Raw genomic sequence first — 27,856 nt, 5'->3', positions numbered from 1 at the left:
TAAGACACACTAGAACCCAGCATGACAAATTGGCAAAGGGCATCCAAGTCTGTTTATAGACATGAAACATGTTTATTTTTGGGTGTGGTGCCGGTTGTCTTTTTGTCTTTAGCGTTGATAGGGCTGGGGTTTTAAAACGCTCTCGCTTTGCATACCTTCAGTTTTTACTGGTCTTTGCTCTAATTTTGGTGATCTTTGTTTAATAGCTTTTTGATGTGATGAAAGTTAAATAGTTTGTTGGAGAGTTCAACGCTGGTGTTTTAGAACACTTGGTTTTTCAAGCTGAGTGACTCCTCGTTTTCCAAAAGCGTTGTGTCCCTTTTTGCATCCAAGAGGAAGTTCCCTTTTAACAGCAGTATGAGTGTCAATATTTCCATGAGACATGGCCAGTCAGCAATTAATATATTTTATGCAGCTTAATGTTTATATCTACAAAACTAATAGGTTATCATCAATAGGGATTGTAATACAGGGATAAAATATTTTCCGCTCTATATTTGACATTGCGGTTAACTACCTCGAAGTGTTATGGTGCTGGAAGGAATAGAGCGACAGACTCAAGAGTGGGGCTTAAAATCCTTTAAAGGTCCGAGGGATTAGGTAAGAGTAGTCAAAAAAAAAAAATAAAAACAGGCAAGGGTCAAAGCAAACGTTGTCCAAAGGATGTGACAGGAATCGTGATGAGTACAAAACAGGCAAGGGGTCCAGAATGAGAGAAGCAAGCACAAAGGGAATCATGAAACATGAACGGAGCATTGCTCTACAATTACATTTATTTAGCAGACACTTTTCTCCAAAGCGACTTCCAATGAACTCTATGTAGTGTTACCAGCCCACACTCCTTATTCACCAAGGTGACTTACACTGCTGGATACACTAGGTCACTCATCCATACATCAGTGGAACACACTCTCTGTCACTCACACACTATGGGTGAACCTGTACAGCATGTCTTTGGGAAGAAACCAGAGCACCCAGAAGAAACCCATGCAGACACAGGGAGAACATGCAAACTCCACACAGACTGAGCAGGGATCAAACCCACATCCTCTCACACCACCTAGGCACTGTGAGACACCAGTGCTACTCGCTGTGCTGCTGTGCCACTTTGCCACCTCTAGAAAGAGGTTGCACATGGAAGGCGTTCCCTTGATGGCCCGCAGGTGTCGCCAATGGGCGGGTAGGCGAGGGCGTGACATTATTAGTGCAGAGCTGTCAGGGGAAATAAGTGTGTACTGTAGTTTCAGTATCATCTACTGCAAGGTAAATAGCTCCAGTAAAATTCTCAGCTGTATAAATGGATAAATATTTCCTAACTATTTCCTCCCACATTCCACAGACATGTTTTTCGGGTGAATTAGTAACTCTAAAGTTGCCCACAGTGTGTGTTTGTTTGAGAGATTGAATGTGCATGATTGCCCTGTCATGGCTTTTTGCATCCCAGGCGTACCCTGCCACATACGCTTTTTCTGGAATAGTCTCTGGATTATCTGTGCTGGAAAAGGTGTTATTGGTGACTTCTGATTGGCGAATGGCTGGATGTTTTCTCTGAATAAAATATTTTCTTCTTGTCAGACATACATCTTAAATAGTAGTTGCTGTGATATAATGGCTGTCTTGTGTGGAATTAGAGAGAATTTAAATATTTCAGATGCAACTAAAAAGTCTTTCTTGCTTCTTCTTTTGCAGATGTTTCTTCTTGACCACTGGAATGCTTATTCTAACCTGATCTTCAAAATCTCATCATTCCTAGGGCCTTTTATGGGTCCTGATATTAAACTTCTAAAGTAAGCCATCTTACTATTCTCTGCTAGTTTCTTTCTTGTGCGTTTCTGTGCTCCTGCTCGGAGACAATGGACAGCCCGCCCAAACTGTTAGGGGAGACCATCGTAGTGCACCATATTCCCCTGGTGCACTGCCAGATCCAAGGCCGCCAATGCTGTGGACCGGTCAAGCACCCTAACCCCTTCTGCCCACCTGACAACTTGGGCCTGACACGCACCACCTCTCTGCCTGAGCGGGACCTCTTGCCCCAAGAAGCGCTGGTCTACAGCAGCCTCATCCAGACTTCTAGCAGCAGTGGGAGCTCTACTGTCTCAGAGGGACATCATGCTGGAGGAGCGCAACGTAATCTGGGAACAGATTTCTTCCATTCCTGTGACTCAGAAGAGCCCGTCCAGCTACCTACCTTGGCCAAGTCAAAGAACAAGAGTAGCCCACTGCGCCGCAACCCTTTCCTTCCTAAAACAAATGATGACGAAGACGATGAAGATGGGGATGATGAAGGAAACAACTTGAATGGGTATCTGGAGGACTCCTCCTTTCACTTGCATGGCAACACCAACACGACCATCAGCAAAGTGCCAGATATGTCTTCTTTCAGCTTGGATGGACTTGGGTACACCTCAGAGCCATTTATGCTTCATGATAGCCTGGGCCAGGTCTGGTGTACAGAGGGCGGTTGCATGGGGATCACAGAAAGTCAGCAGGGGCACAAATTTAGAGCCATTCAGCACTCTCAGCCTGATGATGAGGAGCCCCATGGGAGCAATTGCTCCCCACTGTCCATGGACTGGGAGGAGGAAGAAGAGGAGGAGGAGGAGGAAGACCACCGTATGAGCAATGGGCCAAGCAGCCAGGCTTGTAGCTGCTGCTCCACCCCCGAGGTGACCCTACCTTCTTCTGGCCACTGCTGCTTCAGCCGTTCCAGGAACCAGCTGTGCTATGGCAGTGACTCCTCTGGCAATAGCTCAGATGGCGTGCTGGTTAGCTTCAGTGCCATCTACAGCAAGACGAACAATGGTGTGCCTGCAAAGCCGCTCAACCTCAACGGCTCTTCTGGGCGGTCCTGCTCTTCCTCCTCCTCGGAGCCGGGTGGCGCCTTCTACCTTGATCTGCAGACGTCGCCCACTGAGCCCCTCGGGAACTGTTCATCACAAGATGCAAATGAAAACACGCCCTATCTGCGCAGGTCCCCACCAACTGTAGATGCCAACTGTAATTCGTACGCCCTACAGTGTGAGGACCTGCCATCTTCTGAGGTCACGGACATGTCTTCCTGTGTCCAAAGCCAGGCCAGGCTGGCCATGGCCACGCAGAACTACTACAAACTGGTGACCTGCGACCTGTCATCTCAGTCCTCTCCAAGTCCTGCTGGCTCATCGACCACCAGCTGCTCTGAGGACCACAATGTGGGCAGCCCTGACCAGCCAACTGAGTACTTTCTCTTCAGGAGACCCAGGGAAGAGGCGGAGATGGAGGAGGACAAGGAGGAAGTTGAGGATGAGGAGCTATCAAGGGTAGGAGACACACCAGTGACTCAATTTTCCTTGGGGTTAGGTTTTAGAGATGCCTGGAGACTCTTTCGATGTCAACTTTTCTGAGCTGTATTTAATATTTTAATGACATACTTGTAAAGGCAAAAAATCATTTTCATTCATTTTTGAGTGGACAGTAACTTAAAAATATTGCTGTTCATCATATTTAATATTCAGCTGCTTCACTGGTTAAAACTGGTCATGCAAGTAATACCAAGATACTGTATAATAGGTGCTTACAAATTTTTCTTATTATATCTACAATTTAAGAAAGTCCAGCTGTACTCCAACACTGTTGACATTTTTTACATCCATGTTTTTCCAGTTATTTCTCTTTTCGTAATTGTAGCTTCCCCTGTTGTTTTGTCAATTGTTTTCATTTTTGCAATTAATTTATGTTTAATTACTCCTGAATGGCTTTGCTTAAAGACAGCCACCATAAATTCAAACTCGGTCCTATGTCCTAGATACTGGTTCGAATCTGGGCTGAGCCGATGGCCAAATTAACACAACTGGTGTCGTGCCGAAGGGAGAGGAGGGTCTAGTTGGCTGTGGGCAAACTGCTCCAGCAGTCAGATCACCCACTTTTCTGAGTGCGGCCATGTGTACATGGCATGGAAATGTGTCCTTTGTGCCTTCAAGTGCATCACACCTGCAAGGTAGAGGTGTTGCAGGCAGCCAGTTTTAAGAGCTTAAGGGCAATCAAAAGAATAGTCTTCTATAATGAGAATAATAGAAATTTGCAGCAAGACTAACGGTTGTGCAGTGTGACCTTTGTGATTTCTGTGTCACTGAACACCCCCGTTTGTTTTATTTTGCAGCAACGAGGGGAAGAGGAGGATGGGGCAAAGAAGGTGGAGCAGAGGGGGTGTGAAAGTCCTGTGAACATGTTGGAGGGGCAGGTGTACGTGAACATCACCCCCGCTGTGGGCGGCCACTCCCGGGGTTGCGTAGATGGGAGGCCGCGCTCACGTAGCTACGATCGCAACCTAGATGTGTATCCTTCTCTGGAGCGCATGCTCAGCTGCCCCATGCGTCTCAGCGAGAGCGGCTCCCGCTGTCCGACACTGCCGCTGGCTCCGCCCCCACCCCGCGTCACTTCGTTTGCGGAGATCGCCCGGAGCAGGAGGAGGTGCACGGCACTGCTGCCTGGCACAGAGGCCTCCTCTACCCGCTCGCAGTCCTCTCTGGAGTTAGCCTCGCAGCCGCTGATACGGTGCCGCAGTCAGGGGAGCTGCGACATGTCACCACGGCTGCAGCTGCGCCCAAGTGTCAACCAGAGCTGTGAGGCACGCACCAAAGCTGAAGGTAGAGCACGGCCAGTGAGGCTGCATGTCAGAGTGAACTCATTCTTTTCATCTTTCAACAGCCCCCGGTTAGAATCAAAGTGCATGTAATTGATGGTATCGCATGAACCTACATTGTACAGGCACCCCTCGATTTGCGCAAATGGACCGTTCTTCATCCCCTTAAGTAAGTCAAAATTTATGTATGTTACATTCCCCTAAACACGGGTATAAAAAATTACACAGTATAATTCTCAAGTAAATGTGTAATATGACATAGGCCTAGTCAATGAAATTTTGACAGTTCCGTAAAGCATAAATTTAATTAAGAAAATAGACTAATGCATATGGTACGTGTGCAGTATTGTACTATGCGTGTTTACCATGTATCTCGTAGTATGCTGGCACACAAGAGGGTGCTGTTGTTGCATAAGTTAACATTTTTCCATCTCGGTTATTGCACCTCGGCGTTTCTTCGTTGTTCTTGTTTTCATGGCAGCTGTTCCTTTCACGTGCTGCTTTATACGTGCAGCATCCTTCACTATCGTATTCACAGTCGATGCGGCTAAACCAGGTTCCCGTGCTACAGACAATAATCTTTGTCCACCTTCATACGTCCTAATTATTTTCAGTTTCATCTCCAAATCGATTGCTGTACGCTTGCGAAACAGTTCTCGTTTTTCTTCAGTTCCACATTTACCCCCTGGCAGTGTGAAAAATGAAATGGGTAAAAAATATGGGAAAAAAGCACTACACTAACGAGAAGAAATGTGTTCACGACTCAAAACATGCGGGAACTGGGAAGAAACAGATTCCTGCCTTGTCCGGTACGTCGACTTGCGCTTAACGTATTTCAGATGTTTTGCGTAAGCGCCATCCGTAAATAATGTGTATGCTGGGAATTTTAATGTAAATATAGATTTACGTATTGTAAGCTGAGGGGTGTCTGTGATTTACAGTACAGTACATTAATTGGGTGGGTTCCACTTCCATACCTGTCACTTGTTTTTTATTTTTTACTGTGTATAGGAGAGGTATGCATTGTTCAGTGGCTGAGAGTCGTTGATAAGAATTCTTTTGCAAAGTGCTTCCTGTATGATGGGATCAAAGGGCAGCACACAGACGCTGAACTGAATGACTGGGTGAAGGCGAAGCACTCTGATCGCCGTCCTGCAGTACAGCAGGAACGAACACTGAACTGGTGGCGAAATACCATTTGGACCCCGACAAGGCTCGTGGTATTCCTTTTCAGTTATACAAGAATTCCGCATAAGTTGTTGATATTGAAGCCAGTAATTTCTTTTATGTTTGCTCTGTATTCTGGAAACTTGAAATTAATAATGACAAAAATGATGACAAATGTTGGAAAGAGCAAGCTAACAAGATCTGCGATAGATGTGAGCATATCAACAAGTGGAAAAGCGCGTAATTTCCTTTAGCCACGTTCATTGCCGCTGTGCTCGTGTGCTGTGTGGTCTGCATGCTGTCCTATGCATTTTGTATGTTTGTGTTTGTCAAGCCGGAAGAAGGGAAGCCGAGGAGTTGGAGAGTTGGACCCAATCGTGGGTTCTTTTATTAACAACAAAGTCAAAGGGGCGGGCGATGAGCGAGCGGGGTTTCATAGGACGAGACGAGGGACGTGGTCAAGAAGGAACAGCAAGGGTTGGAAACCAGAAATCCAACAACAGGAGAGAATGAAGAACGTGAAACACATGGGAGTTGCGGTTGCTCTAAACGAGGTTCCGCAAGCCGGCGTGGAGTCCCGGTCTCTTCGTAACGTGCCTCCTTGGTGAGAGGCAGGTGCGGGTGTCGTGCGCGAGAGAGTATCTTATGGAAAAGCGAAACTGAAAGTATATGTTTAATGGAATCTAGTTCAGACTTGTTCTTACCTAGACTTTTACGTTCTTTACCTTTGTGGGGAGAGTACGTTCCTGGTATATTCCGTGTATACGTATACAGTATATTTAACTGTGTACATTTCAGTATAAGTGGTCCCCCCTTATCCGCGGGGGATGTATTCCAAGACCCCCAGCGGATGCCTGAAACCGCAGATAGTACCGAACCCTATATGTGCTGTTTTTTCCCATACAGAAGAAGAAGAAAGAAAATTACGGACCAGTGCCCAGGTCCTCATAAGTACTGATTTTGTAAGTTTTTTAATACACACACACACACACACACATTTTCTGAACCGCTTGTCCCATACGGGGTTGCGGGGAACCGGAGCCTACCCGGCAACACAGGGCGTAAGGCTGGAGGGGGAGGGGACACACCCAGGACAGGACGCCAGTCTGTCACTAGGCACCCCTAGCGGGATTCGAACCCCAGACCCACCCGAGAGTAGGACTCGGGCCAACCCACTGCGCCACCACGCCCCCCTTTTTAATAAAAAAAATAAAATTAAATTAAAAAAAAGCTTACTTGAATACAAGCAGTGCAATACCACAACGGTCGATGTGATAACTGAGACAGCTACCAAGTGACTGACGGGTGGGTAGCGTATACAGTGTGGATACACTGGACAAAGAGATGATTCACAACGGTGCGAGATCATCACGCTACTCAGAGTGGCGCGCAATTTAAAACTTATGAATTGTTTATTTCTGGAATTTTCCATTTAGTATTTTCGCACCGTGGTTGACTCCGGGTTACTGAAGCCGCAGAAAGCGAACCTGTGGATAAGGGGGGACTGCTGTATACTGGAAATATCCTCAGCTTATGAACACAACTGGGGCCAGAAGGAGACGTTTGTCATTTGTTTAGTCTCTGTCTCATAAGTCTCACTTACCGTGACAGTTAATGAAGGGTTAGTAAGGTAAATAACTTTGCACATGTGCAAGATGCAGTGTCATCCCATAAACAGGTAAAGTGTTGTCACCTTGTTATTGGACCCTGACACTGACAAACACCAGACATGAGCTTTAAACAGTGAAGTGAGCTGAATTGTAAGCCCCACACTCTTTGTCTGTTTCAGCACATTTTTCTTGCAAATTTTGGTAGAGTGTAAAAATATGTATGCGCTCATTCCAGAACCTATAAAAAAAGAAGATACATTTAAAATACAGACATGCGTCACTTAATGACAGAGATACGTTCTGAGAAATGTGTTGTTGGGTGATTTCGTCATGGTGCAAACATCATAGTGTGCTTATACACACCTAGATGCTATAGCCTCGATCATAGTGTTTTTATACAAACCTAGATGGTATAGCCTTGATGCAGTCAAGAGATGCAGTAAACATGAGATTTTTGATGCTGCTGCCGGCATAACACAGCATACTGTTTTACAGTGAACTTTTTTTATAAGTAGAAAGAGTACACTGTAAAATAACAATAAAAAGTACAGTAAATACATAAACCAGTTATCAGTCAATTATTTACTGTACATAATTGCATGTGCTATACTTTTATACAACTGGCAGCGCAGTAGATTTGTTTACACTAGCACCACCACAAACATGAGTAACACTTTGCGCTACAATGTCACCACACACACCTTGTCTGAACCACTTGTCCCATACGGGGTCGCGGGGAACCGGAGCCTACCCGGCAACACAGGGCATAAGGCCGGAGGGGGAGGGGACACACCCAGGACGGGACGCTAGTCCACCGCAAGGCACCCCAAGCGGGACTCGAACCCCAGACCCACCAGAGAGGAGGACCCGGTCCAACCCACTGCACCACCGCACCCCTATTACAGCATCACTATCGATAGGAATTTTTCAGCTCCATTATATAATCTTATGGGACCACCGTCGTATATGTGGTTAGTCGTTAAGCGAAACATCGTTAAGCGGTGCATGACTGCATAAATAAACTGGAAAATGTTTATGTCTTTACTGTTTGTGACACGGAGAGGCAGCATTTTACATGTATTCAGTTAGCTGATACTTTTATACAAAGCAACCTACACATTTATATAGCTGGTTAATTTTTTGCTGCTGCAGTTAATGGTAAGTACCATGCTCAACTATATTATAGTAGCAGATGGGATTTGAACCAGCGACCTCTGAGTCTAGAGATGGCGGCTCAAACTAGTACACCCCCTGCTGTTTTTTTTAACTTTCGTTCATGCGCTGCTTCCAGCGCCCTATTGTACCGAGTTTTTGTATTGTAACTTTCAGCTGCTCCCTGCACACCGTTGTATAAGTCTGAAAAGAACTCAGTCCTGGGTTGCAGTTGGTATGTTATCCCTTGGATGTTTACAAGTGTGAAATTCTTTGGATTCCTGTGATATAACCCCAGGATGTGGAGTGCAGAAAGGCCTTGAGTGTGCAGCTGTTCCTGAGGGAAAGAGACTCGGAATCTGTGCGGAATTTAACGAGCGACAGTGTGGGAGCGGGATGGAGGAGCCAGGCCTGTATGGTAAGGCCATTCCAGCAGGAAAGTGACTGGTATAGAGTTCCTGCCACTGGCCTTTTGGCCTAAAGATTGCAGGTTGGAGGCCCCTGAGAGACACCGATCACAGTAAAGGACCTCCGAAACAAAGGTATTGTAAGCTGAGTTGGAACTAAATGAGTAACTAACAATACAGCCAGTCTGTGTTTTGGAAACTGTTTTCTGAGATGTAAATAAATTCTTCTGCACAGGATAGACCTCCTCATATCATTGGAGACAGTGCAGATGCTGAGGGACATGGATGCAGTTGCTCAGAGAGAGAAGGGTGGCGCAGCGAGTAGCGCTGCTGTCTCTCAGTGCCTGGGTGGTCCAAGAGGACATTGGTTTCATCCCTGCTCAGTCTGTGTGGAGTTTGCTTGTTCTCCCAGTGTCTGCGTGGGTTTCCTCCGGGTGCTCTGGTTTCCTCCCACAGTCCAAAGACATGCTGTTCAGGTTCCCCCATAGTGTGTGAGTGACAGAGAGAGAGAGAGAGAGTGTGTGTGTGTGTGTGTGTGTGTGTGTGTGTGTGTGTGTTCCACTGATGTGTGGATGAGTGACCCATTGTAAGTAGTGTATCTAGCAGTGTAAGTCACTACGGTGAATAAGGTGTGTGGGCTGGTAACACTACATAGAGTTTGTTGGAAGTCACTTTGGAGAAAAGTGTCTGCTACATAAATGAATGTAAATGTAAGAAAGGCTAGCGGTCACATTGTGTTGTGTGTTCTTTGTGCAGTAAGTGGTGTGTTGGTGTAGACACTTCTATGTGTGTAAATTTTGCGCTGAAAGAAAGTTGCGTTTTTTACAGTACAGGCTGTCGTGTTTTTCCAGGCCAGCGTCTCACCACACCCTCTTGTCGCGGCTGCGATCAGCGAGAACGCGAACGGGTGGGGTGCTGGTTTGGTCATAGCGCAGCGGGGTTTGTCCTGATAGGGCCTGTTTTTGGCACTCGTCAGCGGTGCGGGCGGAGCCTCGCCGCAGACAGCGTTGTCAGAGCACCGCGCTGCCGTCCGCTGCCAGCACGGCACCTGCGCCGTCGGCAGACCAATCAGTACAGGGAAACATGGACCGATCTGAGATATGAAGCCGCTCGTGGAGAACCTGGAGAGATCACTTTCACTCTGGCGGCAGATTACAGAACTCATTTCCTGTACAGAATGTAGAGGAGGAGCAGGGAGGAGATGGCATGCCTCAGTGTATACTGTACCGATCATCGCTTGCACGCTCAGCAGTGCTCCGAAGCTCTGTCTCCAAGGCGGCTCAATACTTCCCCCTGTGGAGGGAAGGGGTCATTGCGAAACAGGACATGACATGAGCATGTGAGACAAACAGATTGCGCAATCGCTGTGGGCCCACTGCTCTGTGGTGAACTGTGGGACTACATTGCTAAGGTTTCTGAGCTTACAAACAGTTTGTGCCGGTTTGTACTCTGCGCTTCTCTCCGCTTTTATCTGGGGTGTTTTTCTATGGCTGCAAGTGTGGAGCAAGTCTGACGTTTCCTTCTGTTGGGGGTGTTGGGTGATACAGTTAGTGGATTCATCCGTGTGCAAGTCTTTTGGTTTCTTTCATCGTTTTTCGGGGTGGATTCCTCTGATTTGTATCTGAACTTCCAGAGATCAGATGATTAGTATGAATGACCCAGACAGCGTTGTCTGAATCGTGAGCATTACACGTAAGTAAGTGAACAGTACCGTGTCACTTCGTTACTTGTCCAGCTGCTTCTTCCTACTGACTCTGTTGTATTCCACCTTTTCTCTCTCCTCTTCCAGGGGGTTTGTCTTCACCTTGCGAAGGCATCTCTGCAGTCGTGCGCTACAGCAAGGAGCAGAGGCCCACCTCGCTGCCCATCCAGCCCTTCATGTTCCAGCACCAGTTGGGCAAGCCACAGAGCCAGTTCCTGCGACCTCTTCTCAGCGAGTACATCAGCCAGATGCAGGGCCGGGCCAGGGGCCAGCCCGCCAGTCAAGGGGGCCAGGAGGCTGCGGAGGGACCCACGGGGAGCCCGGCTACCCTCCCAGACTCTGTCCGGCCCTCCCCGCTAGGAAGCTACTCCCCAGTACGCCAGCAGGACCTCCCTAGCTCGGGAACCTGCTCCACCTGCAGCCCCAGCCCAGGGCGCTGCCGGAGCGGCCCGCAGGCTCCACGCAGCCTCTCCTGTCCTGCTGCAGATGGCTCCTTGCCTCCTTGGCCCTCATCCTGGAGCTCACTGCAGCCTAACCAGGTGCAGAGCCTCAGTCTTGAAAAGGAACACGGTTCTCCCTCCCCTGGTTCGCTTCCTTTGAAGGAGAAGCAACCAGCGTCCCCACTTGCTGCTGCACCACCTGACTATGTCAAACGCAGCTCCTTTCCCACCATGAACACCGGTGTCCTCAGCCCAGTGGACCACCTGGAGCACGTTCGCAGCTATGGCAGCGGCAAAGGGCTTGAAGTGTCAGCTGTAAACTGTACCGGACAACGGCCTCCAAAAAGTAGGTGTCTCCATCGCCTTTTGCGTTTCACAGTCTAAGCGATCTCTGTCTGGATTGTTGTTCGATGTGTTTATTTGGCTGAGGAACGTCCACACTTTTGTCTTCAGCAGTCAACTTACTTCAGACGTCCTCGTGTGTTCGTGAATGTTTTTGACGATAAATTTAAATAAGCATCTGGCTGAGTGCTTAAACTCCTTCTGAGGTTTCTTGATATATGGATCCAAGTTGCAACTTTGATAAACTACTTAGGAGCCAAGGAAGAGTTTAATTCAGCAAACTTGCCATCCCAGTCCGTCAACTCAAGCGTTAATGTCTTGAAGTCTGAAATGCCATCAGCTCTCATCCCTTTTGTGTCTTCGTTCACTTAATTTCCTTCGTTTTCTTATGCCACACGTTGCAAATTTTGAATAAATACAGGAATTCGTTAAAAGATTTGTTCTTTGATGTTTTATAGCTACTTTTTTGTTGGCCCCCTTATTGTTGCACATTGTGAGTCTATAGGGTACCTGAGAGCTTTCATTCACAAAGGCTCTATTGTGTATAGAATGATCTAAAAACAAACCATCCATCTTCCTCCACCTATCCTGGACCGGGTCGCGGGGGCAGTAGTCTAAGCAGAGCCCCCCAGACTTCCCTCTCTCCGCACACCTCCTCCAGTTCCTCTGGGGAAACCCCAAGGCGTTCCCAGGCCAGCCGGGAGACGTAGTCTCTCCAACGTGTCCTGGGTCTGCCCCGAGGCCTCCTCCCAGTGGGACGTGCCCGGAACACCTCCCCAGGGAGGCGTCCAGGACGCATCCGGAACAGATGCCCGAGCCACCTCAACACCTCAACAAACAATTTCATAAAATAGTGTGCATGCACTACTTTGATCAAGATGAAGGTAGAGATGGGCTACATGGTTCCCACGATGCATCGCATCTCACAGTCTCGCTCACACAGTCCCCTGTCGTAGTTTTAAAATGTGACCTCAGGTTATGATCCCGGAGTTGCAGGCCCCCTCCGGAAGCAGCAGACCGTACAAATGGCAGTCTGACCAGTGTAATAATAAGTGACCTTAATAATCCCAAATCCAGTGCGTTAAAAACCAGATATCAGAAGACCGAGTAAGGGAGCACGAGTGTATTGCTTCTTTTTCACAACAGAAAAGGAGACATAATGTAAAGTAGTCAATTCCATAAAATAAAACCACAGACATTTACTTTTAAAGAAAATGAATACAAAAATACAGACACACCTTGACTTACGCAAATAGACCGCTCTTCAACCCCTTATGTAAGTCAAAAGTTGCGCATGTCAGATTTCCTACCCTAGCCTAGCCTAGGCATCTGTTGCAAACGCGGGTATAAAAAAAATGACACAATATAATTCTCTAGTAAATATCGGACATCTTAAATACTGTAATAAGATAGGCCTGGTCAATTAAATAAATTTATACCTTTCTATAAAGCATAAATTTGATAAAAAAAGACTACTACATACGGTATGCGTACGGTATTGTACTGTACTGACTGCTGTACTCTTCCGAGACGGTTCTCGTTTTCCTTCAAGTGCACCTTTACCACCGGGCAGTATGAATAATGAAATGTTTCACGTTCACAGCTCAAAACACGCAGGACCTGGGAAGATGCAGCTTTCTGCCTTGTCTGGTTACGCCGACTTGCACTTAACGTATTTCGGAAGTTTTGCGTAAAATAAAAGCGCTATCCGTAAATAATGTGTATGCCGGGAATTTTTTACATAAACCCGGATTTATGCAAATCGAATTTGCGTAAGTAGAGGGTTGCCTGTACCATTTTTCCCACCGTTCATTTACTTCTCAGTTTGTTGAATTCTAATCCATAATCTTATTATGGTAAATAACATTTCTCTGTTATATTCCGTGAGCAGGGAACACAATTGTTGACAATTGTTTCACCTGTCTTACTTCCTTCATAATAAAGCTTCCAATTTTTGATTCCTTTTCTTATATATTTATTTAGATTCCTTTGTCCAAGGGGTTTAAATTCCTTGTCCATTTGTACAGCAGGCAGTTTTTACTGAAGTCGTTCAGGATAAGCATCTTGCTGAAAAGGACTGCACCGAGAGCGAGGGTTCAATTCGGGGTCCCGCATGTGCAAGCTGGTGGCTCCAAGTACAACACTTTCTGCTGTTCTTCTCTTGTTTCTTCCCTTATTTTACTTCCTCGGCTGTCGCTGTATCTGTGGGCTTTGTCTGGGGCTATTTCTAGCTCTGCTTTTCTCTCCTGTCTCTCTCTTCCCCCAGTGCACCACCTCTCCCCACAGGCTCTTAAATGGCGGGAGTATCGCCGAAGGAATCCTCTGGGGCTCGAGGACTCCTCCTCGCTGCATAACGGCCTGAGTGCCAAAAGGGGAGAAGGCAGGCTCCCCCGACGCAACGTCTTCAATTTCCCAGCATCTTCTGGGCTCTCCAACTCGTGGCAACACGGTGCTGCTCCTCGGATGTCCCTTGGGGGGCCTGGAGGCATTGTTAAAGACTTAATTCAGTGCCTTTACACAGTCATTTACACAGTCATTAGAGCATCAGCTCAGTTGTTAGCTCAAAAGAAGGAAACTCTTGAGTATAGTAAAGGAATTGGTTTGGAAGGGAATGTTCAGGGATGGAGGTTTGTCACTGTTAAAGGAGAGATAGGACTGTTGTAGTCATAGCATGTGATTGTATGGTTCTCTTCCCTGAAGGTCAAGCCCCGAAACCTGTCCAGCATCACCACAGCGAGTTGCCGGACTACTTCTCACTGGCCGAGAAACCGCCGGAGGAGTTCTGCTTGTCACCTGACGCTACTTCTGAGTCCGTGTCAATCGATCTGCTGCAGAAGAAGGGTGAGCCTTCATGCTGTCGGGCGGAGAACACCACTCTGCCAGATGAACTTTCCTTGTGGCATCCACACAGGGTCACTGTTGATCTCTTGGAAACTTCAGATGCTCCAGGCAGAGCTTTGATGATGTCTCTGCACTGTTTGCTTTTTTCATAAAACTATCCTGATACAGGCTTTCAGTTTGTTGAACCATAACATGACAAATAACACTTAAATCTTTGTAAACCGGAAAGTAAATGCCAACATTCTTCTTCCTGTGTCTCTTAGATCTGGTGAAAGCCATCAACATGGCAGTCGATTTAATAGTGGCTCACTTTGGCACCACCCGGGACCCTGGAGTGAAGGTACAGGTAGAGCCAATTGATGAAACGTTGGTAGTCTGTACTGGAGGCTGCATGGGAGTTAATGACACAGACCTATGACCAAAGATGTGCTCCCTTTAGTGCCGCTGTCATTGATCACTGTTTTTACTGGTGTCACGTGGTTCTTTGAATCAGTGTTTTCTTATCGTTCACTTACGGAGCTTTTCTTGAAAACTTAAGAGAAGGGCCGCGATGTGGACTGTTCACATGTTCTGCTAAATTTTCACCTCCTCGCAGGATCCAGAATATATATATATATTGCTGGAGTGCACATTGATTTTTGGACCTCAGAAAAGCTGTCAGTAGTTTGTCTTTGACTCCATAGTGAGAACAGTGTTTAAATGAAGTCATTGAAATGTTGCTCTTTCCTTTTAATCGAGGACTTTAGTTCTTTATTAAGAACTAAATAAGTTTCCTTCATTTTCCTTCATTCACCACATGTGCAGCTAGACTTGAAATCCCTCTGGGCTTTGGGTGAAAACAAGCAAAGTGACCTTTCCTCCTTCTGAAATTGTTTTATGCGAAGGTATATGCCTACTAAATAAATAGTGTGGTAACAAAAATCCTGCACCCTCTTTCTTTTTTCTCTTTCTCTTCAGGCCAAACTGGGAAATAGTTCTGTCAGCCCCAACGTTGGCCACCTGATTCTGAAGTACTTGTGTCCAGCCATTCGGAACGTCCTTCAAGATGGACTCCGGGGCTATGTGCTGGACCTGATAATCGGACAACGGCGAAACCACCCCTGGACCATTGTGGAGGCCTCAACGCAGCTGGGTCCGTTGTGATGAAGACTGTGATACTGATCATGATGTTGTGTTCAATGGCGATGATAACGATGGTGGTTATAGCAATGATGATAAAGTTGCTGGTAGCAATGATGATAATGTTGATTCTGTTTCTGCTGAGGATGATGATGATGACATTTCTGACTGATATGATTTGGCAGAGTGATAGTACTGGGTATGCCAACATGAGTGAGGTCATCGGTGCTGGTGCTGACTTCGATATTTTAGATATCAGTGATTCTTTCATAGGTGTTAACAGTATATTGAGTTGTGGTTGAGGTTTGTGGGCTTGAATATGTTCCATGAATCGCTTTTATTCCCAGGTCCATCGACCCGTGTCCTCCATGGCTTGTTTTCCAAGGTGAGCCAGTACTCTGAGCTCACCAGTCACAGCATGAGACTAAATGCTTTCATCTTTGGCTTACTCAAGTAAGTACTGTTCACTTGCCACCCAATTCTCTTTTTTTTCACTGTCCTACTGCCGTCTTGTTTTCAGTTCAGCTACATACTGTGGGGATAGTTGGTAGTATAGTGGTTAGAGCTGTTGCCTTTGGCTCTGAAGGTTGCAGGTTCAATCCTCATCTCTGGCTGTAGTACCCTTGGGTGAGGTGCTTACCCTAAATTACTCCAGCAAAATTACCTAGCTGTATAAATGAGTAAGTAATTGTAATCTCATATTGTAAGTTGCTTTAGAGAAAAGCATCTGCTAAGTAAATGTGGTTTTTAATTGTAAACTGGCTTCTTGTGTTAGAAATGGTCGAGTTAAGAATTATCAACAATTCAAATGTTTTCCAGTTTCTTTACTTCTTTTAAAATGGAGTTTCCTTGTGTATATACTTTACAAAATTTCTGTTGGCAGCAAAGCAAATGAGATGAGATGAGATACTTTAGTGTCAGGGGGTGTGGTGGTGCAGTGGTGCAGTGGGTTGGACCGGGTCCTACTCTCCAGTGGGTCTGGGGTTCAAGTCCTGCTTGGGGTGCCTTGCGATGGACTGGCATCCTGTCCTGGGTGTGTCCCCTCCCCTTCCGGCCTTATGCCCTGTGGTGCCGGGTTAGGCTCTGGTTCCCCATGACTCTGTATGGGGGGGGGGGTGTGTGTGTGTGTACTTTACTGTTGTGTGGAATACAGTGAAATTTTGTGTGGCAGCCCTTAGAACAACAGCAGCAGAAAGAAAGAAGAGTTTAGATAGAAAGATAGATAAATAAATAAATAACATTTACATTTATTTATTTTGCTGATGCTTTTCTCCAAAGCAACTTACAATGTTAAGGTTACAATTATTTACCCATTTATACAGCTGGTTAATTTTACTGGAGCAATTTAGGGTAAGTACCTTGCTCAAGAGCTCTACACCCGGAGGTGGGTATTAAAAATAAGGTTTGTACATAAAGTAATTGTTAGATTGAAACTTCGAAGTCCTTTATTGTAGTTTTTCTAATGGTAACGTAGCCTTGGCTTTTGGGGTAATGTGGGGGAAATCTAACTTACACTGTAAACAATCAGTATTAAATAAGAGTTTACAGCAAAAGGTATTCTGATTTTAATGTGCGGGAGTGTGTCAAAAAGTATCCACACTAAAGTGTAGTACAGGTGACTTTGGAACAGGAATAAACGTGGAATAAAGAAATTAGCAACAGCTTCTCAGTCCCAGTTGTGTTCACAGCATACGGAGCCTGTGTGTTGCCGAAGTGGTATTGTGTATCAGATCCACACTGATTCCTTTCTACGAACTTTATTTTCAAATTCTCCCGTATGGAAATAAAAAACAATGGCAGATTTTTATTTTCAGACTCAAGGATTGGAATTTGTGATTAAATTAACCTTTGCCGTTTCTCTTTAAGCAACTATTGCATTATTGCGGAGGACTGCTTCTGCTACTTATTGTCTAGTGTCTCATAACAACGGCTGTCATCACATTTCAAGTATTTGGTTTCAAGAGCTGCTGTTTTTTTCTTAGCTGTAATTCTGCCTTGAGCACAGTGGAGAAAATGACAGGCTTGTTCTCTCTCCTGTAGTTCACGATCCCTGGAATTTTGGTTCAATCACCTCTTTACTCATGAAGGTATGAGCACGTTAAAAGCATGAACAATGCATGTTCCGGTTCTCCAGTCCCCGTTAAACCTGCTAGTGCTAATGGAGCTTCACTTCTCGCTGTCCGTAGACATTGTTTCAGCGCACTACCATCCTTGGGGCTTCCTTCCCCTGTCCCAAGGAGCATGCAGACCTCTGTTTGAGGAGCTTCTTCTGCTGCTGCAACCCCTATCGTTGCTGCCCTTTGATCTAGACCTTCTGTTCGAGCCCCGTCTTCTGCAGAAGGGTCAAGAACATATCCGCCGCAAAGAGCAGCTGTGTTCTGCTGGACTGCGCCTCGAGCATTCTGCACGATCCACGTTCCAGCTGATGAGGGGGTTTAGCAAAGGTGGGACAGCCACCAAGAGAGAGGAGGCAGACACGAAAGCAGAGGAGCTGGGACTGAACCAACTGAAAATCAAGCAACGTCAGGGAGATGTGTTACTGGAGGATGAAACATCGAAGGATAGCAGAGAGGGACTGGAACACCCTGTGCGGACACAGAGCGAGGGGAGGGACAAAGAATTAAAAGTGGCTGGGGCAGAAGCTAGACAGTCAGCTGAATGTGGTGTGGAAGAAAGAGCAGTGGGTGGTGGTGAAGTGCTGAGGGTGACTGGTGCCAGAGTAGATCTGGATGGGGAGGGTAAGTCAGACATCGGGACCAACGGGGAGCTTCAGCAGGCAGAAGGCCCCCAGGAAAAGGATGGCAGGAAGAGCGGGGAGCCACAGAGAGCGGAAGGGCCCAAGCTGAAGGACAGGCAGGCGGGCTGGTGGTACCAGCTGATGCAGAGCTCCCAAGTTTACATCGACAACTCCACCGAAGGCTCAAAGTTTGTCAAATGGGAGAAGAGGAAGAAGTCTACAGCCAGGGCCCCGGGAAATGGAGCCGAGGACGCAGAGGCAAGGTGCAGGTTCAGCCAGCCTCCGCCAAGAGAGGGTGTGGTGGAGGGGGCGGAAGCCAGCCAGGCGGAAGATGTGCCGAAGGAAGCTGATGGTGAGCGCTGTAGTAAAGGAGGTGACTGCAAGGCCAAAGGGAGGCCTTCGTCGATGGGAGGTCACGCAGAGTCAAGGGGGAATGAGCTTAAGGAGCCGGAGCGTCGGTCTGCTGCCCCAGGAGGACCGGACGAGGGGCCTTCACCGGCAATGCGATGGGGCAGGCTGTTTGGAGCCACCGTGGGAAACGCTGTCAGGACAGACAAGGAAGAGCCGGGATTCAGCAGATCTGCAAAGAATAGGTAAAAAACTGTTGTTACTTTCGACTGTAATGTCAACGTGTGCTTTTACTTAAACGTGACCCGCTGTGCTTGTTCCTTCCAGGTTGCCATCAGGGTGGCTGAGTCTGGACAAATCAGTGCTGGGCCTCATGGCTCAGACTGTGGGGGCTGCCAGGCGTCCAGACGCCCCTCCCGCTTCTCAGACCCGCCTCGTCTCCACGGTGCAAGAGACGCAAGCAGCCGCCACTCAGCAGCACACTTCATGGTTGTTATCACTTTGTTAAGCCGATAACAGTATTCTTTAATGGAGCAATTCGTGTTAAGTTCCCTGGTCCGTACTGCCTTCGGATGCAGGTTCGCTCCCCGGCTCCGGCTGTAGTACCCTTGAGCAAGGTACTTAACCTTAAATTGCTCCAGTAAAATTACCCAGCAGTATAAATGGGTAAATAATTGTAGCCTTAAAGTATAAGTCGCTTTGGGGAAAGCGTCAGCTAAAAGAATTAAATGAAAATGTCTGAAGGGACAGTCCACATCCTGGCTCTGTGTGTAAGGGGACGATCAAAGATCCCTCTTGCTGGCAGACTTAATCTCAGTTTTGATTCCTTAATCGCAACGCTTCCTTCCACCCTCACCTGTTGTGGTACATAGTATAAGGATAATGTAGTAACGCAACTGGCAGGGGATGCGGTGGCGCAGTGAGTTGGACCGGATCCTACTCTCCGGTGGGTCTGGGTTTGAGTCCCGCTTGGGGTGCCTTGCGACAAACTGGCATCCTGTCCTAGGTGCATCCCCTCCCTCTCTAGCCTTTTGCCTTCTGTTGCTGGGTTAGGCTCCGGCTCCCCGCGACCCCGTATGGTACAGGCGGTTCAGACAGTGTGTGTGTGTGTAGTAACACAAATAGTATAACCAGGGGTGTGTGAAATGCAAGATGTACTGTAGTGGTTATAGCTACTGCCTTCCATGTGGAGGACAGTAGTTTGAATCAGTTATTCCAGTTAATACAATTCGAGATGTATAAAACGTCATACGTTGCTTTTGAGAAAAGTGTGAGTTAGTAGTGAATACAGGTGTTGGTGTTTTTTTGTGTCTGTGGGGAGGAGACTCAGTGATTCCTCCTGCTCAAACAGCTGCTTCCTCTTTGTCTCTGTCTTGCTTGGGGTCCCAGGGAGGTGCGCGCCCTGTGTCACCATATTGCCACCGAACCTGGACACCTGAGCTTCAACAAAGGGGACGTGCTGCAGGTGCTGGGCCGCGCCGAACCCGACTGGCTGCGCTGCGCTCTGGGAGACCTCGCTGGTCTGGTGCCCATTATCTACGTCACGCTGATCGAGGACCCGCAGGGGCCCCAGAGGCCCCACTGAATGCACGGACAGACCGATGTACAAACTGACAGGCACAGGCACACACACACACACACACACACACACACACACACACACACAGAGAGAATCCCACACAAACAACGAATCCAAGGCCCTCAATCATCAACTTGCAAACTCTCAGCCTTTGCCTTCAGTTTTGCTATGAAATTGAACCAAACATTTTTTGAACAATTAGTTGTTTAAAAAAGAAGTAAAGCTACCTTAAGTATGATGGGAAAAATTAAATCCCGCTGGTCTTACAGGGCCCGTTGTCTCTACGGCTCGGAGAGTCAAACATCCTCGTACAAAACGCATATAAACACGTGTTCACAGATACGAAAATCCACAGTTCGGTCCAACGGTGTGCAGTCTGCCAGGGTCTTTGTGTTTGTTATTACAGCGCATGAGCATCAAGATGCCAGGACAAGAACAGGGCAACTGGAAAGGGACACCTGTACTATACCAGTAAAGGGATATGACTCTTACCGTGGTTTACCGTGTGCTGGTAAGAGGTACACATTCTTTGCCGTGTTTTCTTGTGCTTTTAACATCCTGATGAGTTTCTCTGGTGAAATCTGTAGAAAGAAAGCACAAGACCAACTCAGAAAAAGCCAAGCTGAGACGGAGAGCTGGCCACGGATTTAGTGGCAGTGTGCACGAGGCCAGGCGGTCTGGACTACTGGTTAGTTCACGGTGATGGCTAACTAACACTATGAACGTGAGGCAAACACTCGAAATATATGTCTGTGTGTATCTGTACCGTCAGTATCTAGTTTTTTAGTCGGGGGGTTTCTCCGCAGTGCCAACTCTTCACTCCTCCTCTATGTACATTGATCTCTTCGATGGACTTTTTGCAGGGTTTTACAGGGTAGCGGTTTAGTCACGTCTGTATTTATTGAAAACACAGCTGCTTTCGTGGCTCCTGATAACATCCCACTATAATGAAGGCAGTTTTTGAGTCTCTCAAGTTTGAAAAGTCGTCAGGAACGAGCTGAGTGTAGCTGAAAGAGTGTGTGTGTGTGTATGTGAGTGAAAGAGGCCTGGGCCAGATTTCCCGTAGACTTGTTCAAAGAGCACCCTGACTCTACCTTTGTTTCGCACCGGCCCGTTTTGGACTCTCGGAGCCCCTTTGTTCTTGGGCTGTGAAAGTAAATGTGGACATAGACGTGTGCGTTTGGCAAAACCAAGCGTGTGTGGGAAGAGAGAGTGACCCGCGAGTCCTGCCTCGTGTCCCTTGACCGCCCCCTGCTGCCGCAGCGTCGTTCCTGGCCGGCCAGCCGGGAGGGGGCTCGTCGCAGAGGGGGAAGCAGACGGCCGCCGTCACCGCACGTGTTCCGGGGTCGAGCGCTCCCGTCCTTCACCCACGCGCCGCTCCTCCTCTTGTCGTGCGCGCCCGGTGCCCTCAGCACCCAAAAGAACACGCGCGAGCGAGCCACGATCACGCGCGTATTTAAATTACGCGTTGCTCAGTTAATCTGCTGACGATTATTGCTATTTATCCTTCGCGGTTGCATGTTGTCTTGCTGTTTAGTAAGGGTACGACGCTTTGCTTCATGGGCTTGTGAAAGGAGCGTGGATGTGTGGGGGGAGAGGCGGGCGGGAGGGCAGGGTTCACCGCACACAGCCGGATCGGTCCAGTCCTTCCCGTCTCCGTCTCCGCGTGGACCGTGCGGCACACGCCCGTACCATGAGTGCTCCCTCCGAGCCCTTGCACAAAAACTGAGTTGGCGCGATGCACTGCTTTCTGGTGCCAAATCGTAAGCGCGGGAAACTCACTTTTCGGCAGTGGATGCAGTAGGCCTAGTTTTCGATGCTGACCTTTGGTACTCTCCGCATTTGGTGACGGCCTCAAAATGACGCGGGGCTGAGTTCTTGTGCGGCGGCAGGTTCGACTGCTGCGTCTGGATATTTGATGAGGAAGCTGCTGGATTGCAGTATAAGTGACGCTTGATTTTCGGAGTCCGGGTGGAGAGCAGACGCTGCGTGCTTTCCTTGTGTTTCTGGAACCGTCCACGATCCACGACAGGTACCTTTAAACCAAGTGGTGTTTTTAAGAGAGGACGCTGACTCCGTGCCCTGTGAAGGTGAACTTTGATTGACGGTAACTATGAAGGTATATGATTTCGAGCAGAAACACTTGATTTTATTTTACTCACTTTGTGTGGGAAACCTCTGCCAGTGTTTTTTTTTGTTGTTGTTTTTTTTTTTTTTTTATGTATTGTGTTTAATTTTTTTTTTCCAGCAGGTTGTAGAACTACATTATTTTTGATATCATTTTGGTGTAAAGACTAAATAATTTAATATTTTATTAACAAAAACGTGTATATATATTTAGTTTATTTAATTGCACTTGGAGGAAGAGGGGATCTGAAAGGAATGTGTTAATTTTTCGCAGTTAACATGTTCACGAGGAAAAACATAATTGCGTTATTTTCCGTGCCGGCTTGCCATGCATGTTGCACTTCCCAGAGGTGGTCTTACTGGGGGGAGGGGGCTGACAGTTCATTACGGAGTCCGGTCCAAGTCCGCGGGCTCCCTCGTCGGTGCTTATCGACTGTGGCGCTTCGTGCTTTTTCTTCCGGTGGCGCCGAGCAGCGTGAACAGAAGGAAACGGCATTCGACACTGTGCGTCGCAGCCACACGCCTCGTGGTGACGGAGTTCACAAAGTGTCCCCTTTCCTTTTGGCCGAGGTGCGACTTCCAGAGACGCTCCGATCTCTTCCTTGCGCCCGCAGCCACCTTTCAGTTACGCTCGGTGTATTTACTTATTTATTCTTTGAAGGTTTGCCAGGAGGTATTAATACTGTACAGTTACCGTTTGTCTGTGCGGGAGGAGTGAGGGGGCGAGAAGTGCGAAGGGGGAACAAACGTGTGTCTGGAGGGGGCGCGTGGGGGGGGGGGGGGCGCAGAGAGTCGGGCTGTTTTGCAGTGCGTTGCTCTTATTATGTTGCTCAGATCCAGCTGTACTCTTCTTACCCCTGCTTGTACTGTACATACTTCAAGTGGCGCCGAAGTCTTTTTCATGCTCTATGATGTGGGTGACCATAGCTATGTAATAAGATTATTTATAACGAGGTGCTCATGTGAACACAGCTGAGATATGTCTTGTCTTTTGTTGTATAATTTGCAAACATTTATAAAAAATATATATCCTCCACGAAAAGCCTCGTTTGGGTTTTTGCGTCTCTGTCAGAGGGCAGATGTCACACAGAGACACGGGTCGAGCGATTCGGTCACGGATCCATCGGAGATGCAGTTTGGACCGGGGGATCGGAAAACGCGGCGTCCCCCACACGGACTGAACGGGCAGCAAACCCACGCACCGGATCCCACGGCTCAGGTGTTAACACACACCTCCCTCCGAAGTGACAGATGGGATGTCGCTGCAGTCCAAGCTGCTGTGTTTTGCAATGGAACGCAGTGATTTACTCCCGTAATGTCTTTCTTCACCACCTTTATTTGACGATGTAAACTGCAGCCATACAGATTGTATGCAGCACACGACACTCTCCCATTGTACAGTTAGATCAAGTTAATCCTTCAAATTCTGATTAGCTAAACTATATTGTTCAGCATTCACTTAAAACACATTACAATTCCTTACTGTTATGTTTTTCCACCGGCATTGCAGCACATGAATATTTTGTTAAAAAAATACCTATTTTAAAAAAGTTTCCCTGCTTTCGAGGTTATATCAAAAAAAGAGTTTTGAAATAGCCATCAGTGTGTTTCCTCATTCAGCAAACGAGTTACAGAGTGTTTACATACTGATGGATTGTTGAGAAATCAGTTGCGCTATGACTTATAAGCACACTAGTAGACACACACAGACCCATTGTGAGATGTCCAGTATTGTCCCTTGAGGATGGTGCAAAGCACTGAGAGCAGAAAGTTGAATGAGAGCCGTTAGGAGTAACAGACCAGAAACAAGGATTTCTATCGTGGCCAAGGAGCCCACGTCGCATCCGCGTCACGTGCACAGAGGGGCACGGAAAGGCCTCTTCACTGCACGCTGTTCCCGAACATGACGGATTTCAGCTCGTCACACTTCCGTCCCTGTGAAGGCAAAGAAACGTGTGTTAGCATAACAGGAATCCTACAGGAAGCTTCTTCAAGGCACCAAGTTTGCATCTTCCCTACTGCTCAAGCGATCCGGGTTCGGCGCAGCCGTTCATTTATTCATTTAGCTGATGCTTTTCTCCAAAGCAATTTACAGTATTAGGGTTACAGTTATTTACCCATTTATACAGCTGGGTAAATACTGGAGCAATTTAGGGTAAGTACCTTGCTCAAAGCTTCTACAGCCAGAGGCGGGGATCAAATCTACAACCTTTGGATCCAAAGGCAGCAGCTCGAACCACTACGCTACCAGCCATCCCGGGGACTGAAATGTACAGGGACTGACCTGGAATTTTTTGGCTTTGCATTTCTTCAGCAGGTTGTTCAGGTTGCTTATGAGGTTCTTGACCCAGGCTGCTTCAGGGGGGGCGCACAGTCTGATGTTCTTCCTGGTGATGAAGCTGAAACACACACACAACCGCCTCCTGTTAGAACACAGTTCCTACAGGATCGTAACAGTGACTTCATTCCGCGTCTCGGTGGGAACTTTCGCACTTGACACTTCAACCTACATTACGACGTCTGGATTTTTTCTTACATTTCCTCATCTAACCGACAGTGTTGTTTCTCACAATTATAACAGATCCGTTGATCAATAACTATTGATCCCATATTTATACACTGGGTGTTTTTTACTGGAGCAGTTTTAGAGCAAGTACCTTGCTCAAGGGCACTACAGCTGGAGGTGGGATTCGAACCTCTCCGTACAAGGCTGCGGCTCTAAGCAGTATGATACCAGCTGCCCCTTCTTGCTTTCCTCTGCTTTGCAGATAATTTTCAGTTTGCCACCCAGTGCTGCGGTCTCCTGGGCTTCGCCCGCAACCATCCTGTTGCTTCTCGCATGTAGCGTCACCTTCTCCTCAGACGCACAACGAGCGAAGGAGGTACTCACACAACGGCGCTGTGGTCGCACCCGTTGCCCTTATCCTGTCGCATGTAGCCTCTCACCACTTGCGCAGGTATTGGTTTGTAGCTCACCGACAAGCAGCAGTCCACCGCCAGCTCCCCCTGAGTCACTGAAAGAAAGGATTTCGCTTGGTCAGAGTAACCGGGGGAGGTTGAGCGTCCACACGCGGTGCCGAAGGGCTGCGTGCGTTCGCATCGAGGCCGTTTCTCGGGACGCGCGATGGCGGGCCGTGTGGGCGACTTGGACAGCGGCCCGGTGCTGGATCGCTTGTGATCTCTTGTGGTGAGAATGCGCAACTACGGGATGCTGCGGAGCAGAGGCTCGTGCGGCTGGGGGACTCAAATGAGGCGCAGCGAAGGGCAGCTGTGTTTTATTGTCTTCCTAAGACACGGCGCACGCTGGCGGCAGGTCTGCGGTCCTCTGAGCCTGCCGTGTTTGGGGGGAGAAAAGCCAGAAGCTGCGGCTGAGGAGGAAGGAACTCCGAAGACCAGTGCGGTGAGAAACACCGAAGATCCAGAAACATAAATAACATTTTTGTTTTCTTTTTTTTTTTTTAAATCAACAACTGAATGTATGTATGGTTTTTTTTTTTTTAAACAGTTTTTCAATGTTAATATTCATTCTGTCTCAGTGTGCCCTTCTAGTGCTGCACATGCCTTGAACATATTGTCTGAGTGTGTGTGTGTGTGTGTGTGTGTGTGTAAGATAAGACAGCAAGGTATGAATTAAAGGTTTGGTATCCAGCTGATGGACGAGCTTCACTTGTTGAGATTTCGCGGTAAAGCAATGCAAGTGCTTGTAATGTAAGTGTAAGTAATTACATGAGACACCCAGCATTTCTGTGCTCTTTACCAGTGCAAGTGACAAGAAAATTCACGTACGGGTACCGACCGACAAATAGAGGCACTATTAATATGTGGGATATTCTATATATCTGTAGAGGCAGCTGGCAGCATATTGCTCAGAGCCCCTGCCTTTGGACCCACAGCTCAACATCCCACCTCTGCCTGAAGCAAACCTCGAGAGAAGTACTTACCCTACATTTACTCCTTTCGCCGACACTTTTCTCCAGAGCATCTCGCAATTATTTGCACGTTTATACGGCTTGGTAACTTTACTGGAGCAATTTAGGGAAAGTGCCTTGCAGCAGTGGGTGAGGTTCAAACCTGTAACCTTCAGGTCCAATTACAGTGACTGATCACTACATTATGAGCCGCCCAACTGCTTCTGAAGTCCTCCAGTAAAATACTCAACTATATAAACGGGTAAATAATTGTTGAAGAAAAGTGTCAGCTAAATGAATAGATGTAAATGTACTAATGATGTGTGTGTTATGCATATATAAAACGTGCGTACGGAAAGAGAGCTCTAAGTTCGGCGTGTATAGGTGGAGCGTACCTGTGTAGCAGCAGTAGAGGAGGCAGATCCACAGGCAGAGGGTGAGGATGTTTCCAGAAGTCATGTTGCCACTCAGTGTCTGTGCTGGAGGCTCCTTTCTAAGTGTGCTGCTGATGCTGGTTCTCTTGCTCCCGCTCTTTCTTGGAACCTGCTCGGTGGCTCTGCGGCTCCGGCGCACCGGCACCGTCTTTATACACACACACGTCTCAGTTTCACTTTCGCTCATTCGCACCCTGCACTGCCCCCGACGGAGGAGTGGACACAGTCCAAACTCTGAGTCTCAGAAGACGGTTTCAGTTCCCACAAATCCCACAAATTTCAAAAAAAAAAGTCCTACAGGTGGTCTCCGAGGAAGATGACTCCATGTGTAACACGCACGTGCAAGAAGCGCTCGGGGACGACGGCTGCCCCATTGTAATGCAGATGTTGTGCGCTGATACAAAACAAATATTACAGTGCGTTGTTCCACATCGTCATCATCATATCATTCTCGTCTTGGTTCTTCGTTGAGCTCCTTTCATTTATTCCTTCAGGTGGCCTCGCGCCTTATGAAGTTTTCGACACCGTTTTTGGATGGACGCCGCGCGCTACTCTCCGAGACGAACAAAAAGTTAAGCCCGCTGCAATAAACACGAAACGCACGACACGCAGTGGGAGTACAGGAGTTGAGAAAGAGGCCCAGTGTTGCTTTTGGAGCATTTGGAACGCATTAACAGACATCTACGGTGATTTTTGCTGTGTTTCAGCTCAGCTCTGCAAGCGCGGGGGAGTCGCAAATCACGGGCCGGTGGGGGGTCTGCTCTTGTCCCAGCAGTAATCTGGTGACCTTGAGGTGCTTCCGCAAAAGTGCCCTCTACAAGGCATCGTACAGGCTGGCACGGATCCCAGCAAGCTCCTAGAAGCTCTCTTACATATGCAACACAATCCCAAGAACAATTTACTCATCGGTTCCGCTGAACCACGGTTTCTTGAAACTGTGGGAGGAAACCCAGAAAACACAGAGGCAGCATGCAGATTCCATGCATCTGGAACCTCGGCTGGGATCGAGCCGCAGGCCGGGACCTGCGAGGTGCCGGCGTGACTCGACCGCATCGCCTCGGCGCCCCCTGCCCCCCAGCTGCGACCTCGTACGGAAGAGGGATCTACGACACAACATTACGCTTGCTGATGTTACCGCTACGGCTTTGCCTTTTCTCCTCCGCAAACACATTGTGAGGCATCGATTCCGGTGTGGTTTATGACGGTTTTTGTTACTGCATTTTTACAGCTCTTATTGCTATATATTGCAGAGGCTGGATCCACTTATTCACACAATATTGCACGATCATACATCATAAATAGAAAGATATTCATACCTAGGC

At 47.6% G+C, this 27,856-nt stretch overlaps 2 protein-coding genes across 5 annotated transcripts in view; one reads left to right on the top strand and one right to left on the bottom strand.

Moving 5' to 3' along the window:
- Positions 1-23,224, top strand: part of rusc2 (RUN and SH3 domain containing 2) — a 43,444-nt gene extending 20,220 nt beyond the window's left edge. For 3 of the 4 annotated variants that reach the window (XM_018760052.2, XM_018760049.2, XM_018760051.2), the window contains 12 exons: positions 1,690-3,299; positions 4,139-4,625; positions 10,747-11,445; positions 13,708-13,890; positions 14,142-14,282; positions 14,546-14,622; positions 15,240-15,414; positions 15,749-15,854; positions 17,442-17,488; positions 17,588-18,731; positions 18,814-18,975; positions 19,876-23,224. In XM_018760052.2, coding sequence (XP_018615568.2) covers positions 1,854-3,299; positions 4,139-4,625; positions 10,747-11,445; positions 13,708-13,890; positions 14,142-14,282; positions 14,546-14,622; positions 15,240-15,414; positions 15,749-15,854; positions 17,442-17,488; positions 17,588-18,731; positions 18,814-18,975; positions 19,876-20,071 — 4,863 coding nt within the window. In that variant the 5' untranslated portion in view covers positions 1,690-1,853 and the 3' untranslated portion in view covers positions 20,072-23,224. The remainder of the gene's footprint in view (positions 1-1,689; positions 3,300-4,138; positions 4,626-10,746; positions 11,446-13,707; positions 13,891-14,141; positions 14,283-14,545; positions 14,623-15,239; positions 15,415-15,748; positions 15,855-17,441; positions 17,489-17,587; positions 18,732-18,813; positions 18,976-19,875) is intronic. The other variant, XM_018760053.2, reaches the window with a different exon arrangement.
- Positions 23,225-23,339: 115 nt separating this feature from the next.
- Positions 23,340-26,761, bottom strand: ccl19a.1 (chemokine (C-C motif) ligand 19a, tandem duplicate 1). Its single transcript, XM_018760027.2, has 4 exons — positions 26,496-26,761; positions 25,083-25,206; positions 24,477-24,591; positions 23,340-24,127 (listed from the first exon to the last, which is right to left on the bottom strand). The coding sequence occupies exons 1-4, from the start codon at positions 26,719-26,721 to the stop codon at positions 24,074-24,076; spliced, it is 519 nt and encodes a 172-aa protein (XP_018615543.1). The 5' UTR covers positions 26,722-26,761; the 3' UTR covers positions 23,340-24,073.
- Between the last annotated feature and the right edge of the window lie 1,095 nt (positions 26,762-27,856).

This window comes from Scleropages formosus, chromosome 17 (assembly GCF_900964775.1).
Source record: "Scleropages formosus chromosome 17, fSclFor1.1, whole genome shotgun sequence".
Lineage (NCBI taxonomy): Eukaryota > Metazoa > Chordata > Actinopteri > Osteoglossiformes > Osteoglossidae > Scleropages > Scleropages formosus.
The sequence above is the reverse complement of the archived record's forward strand: the minus strand, read 5'-3'. Positions and strand labels throughout refer to the sequence as shown.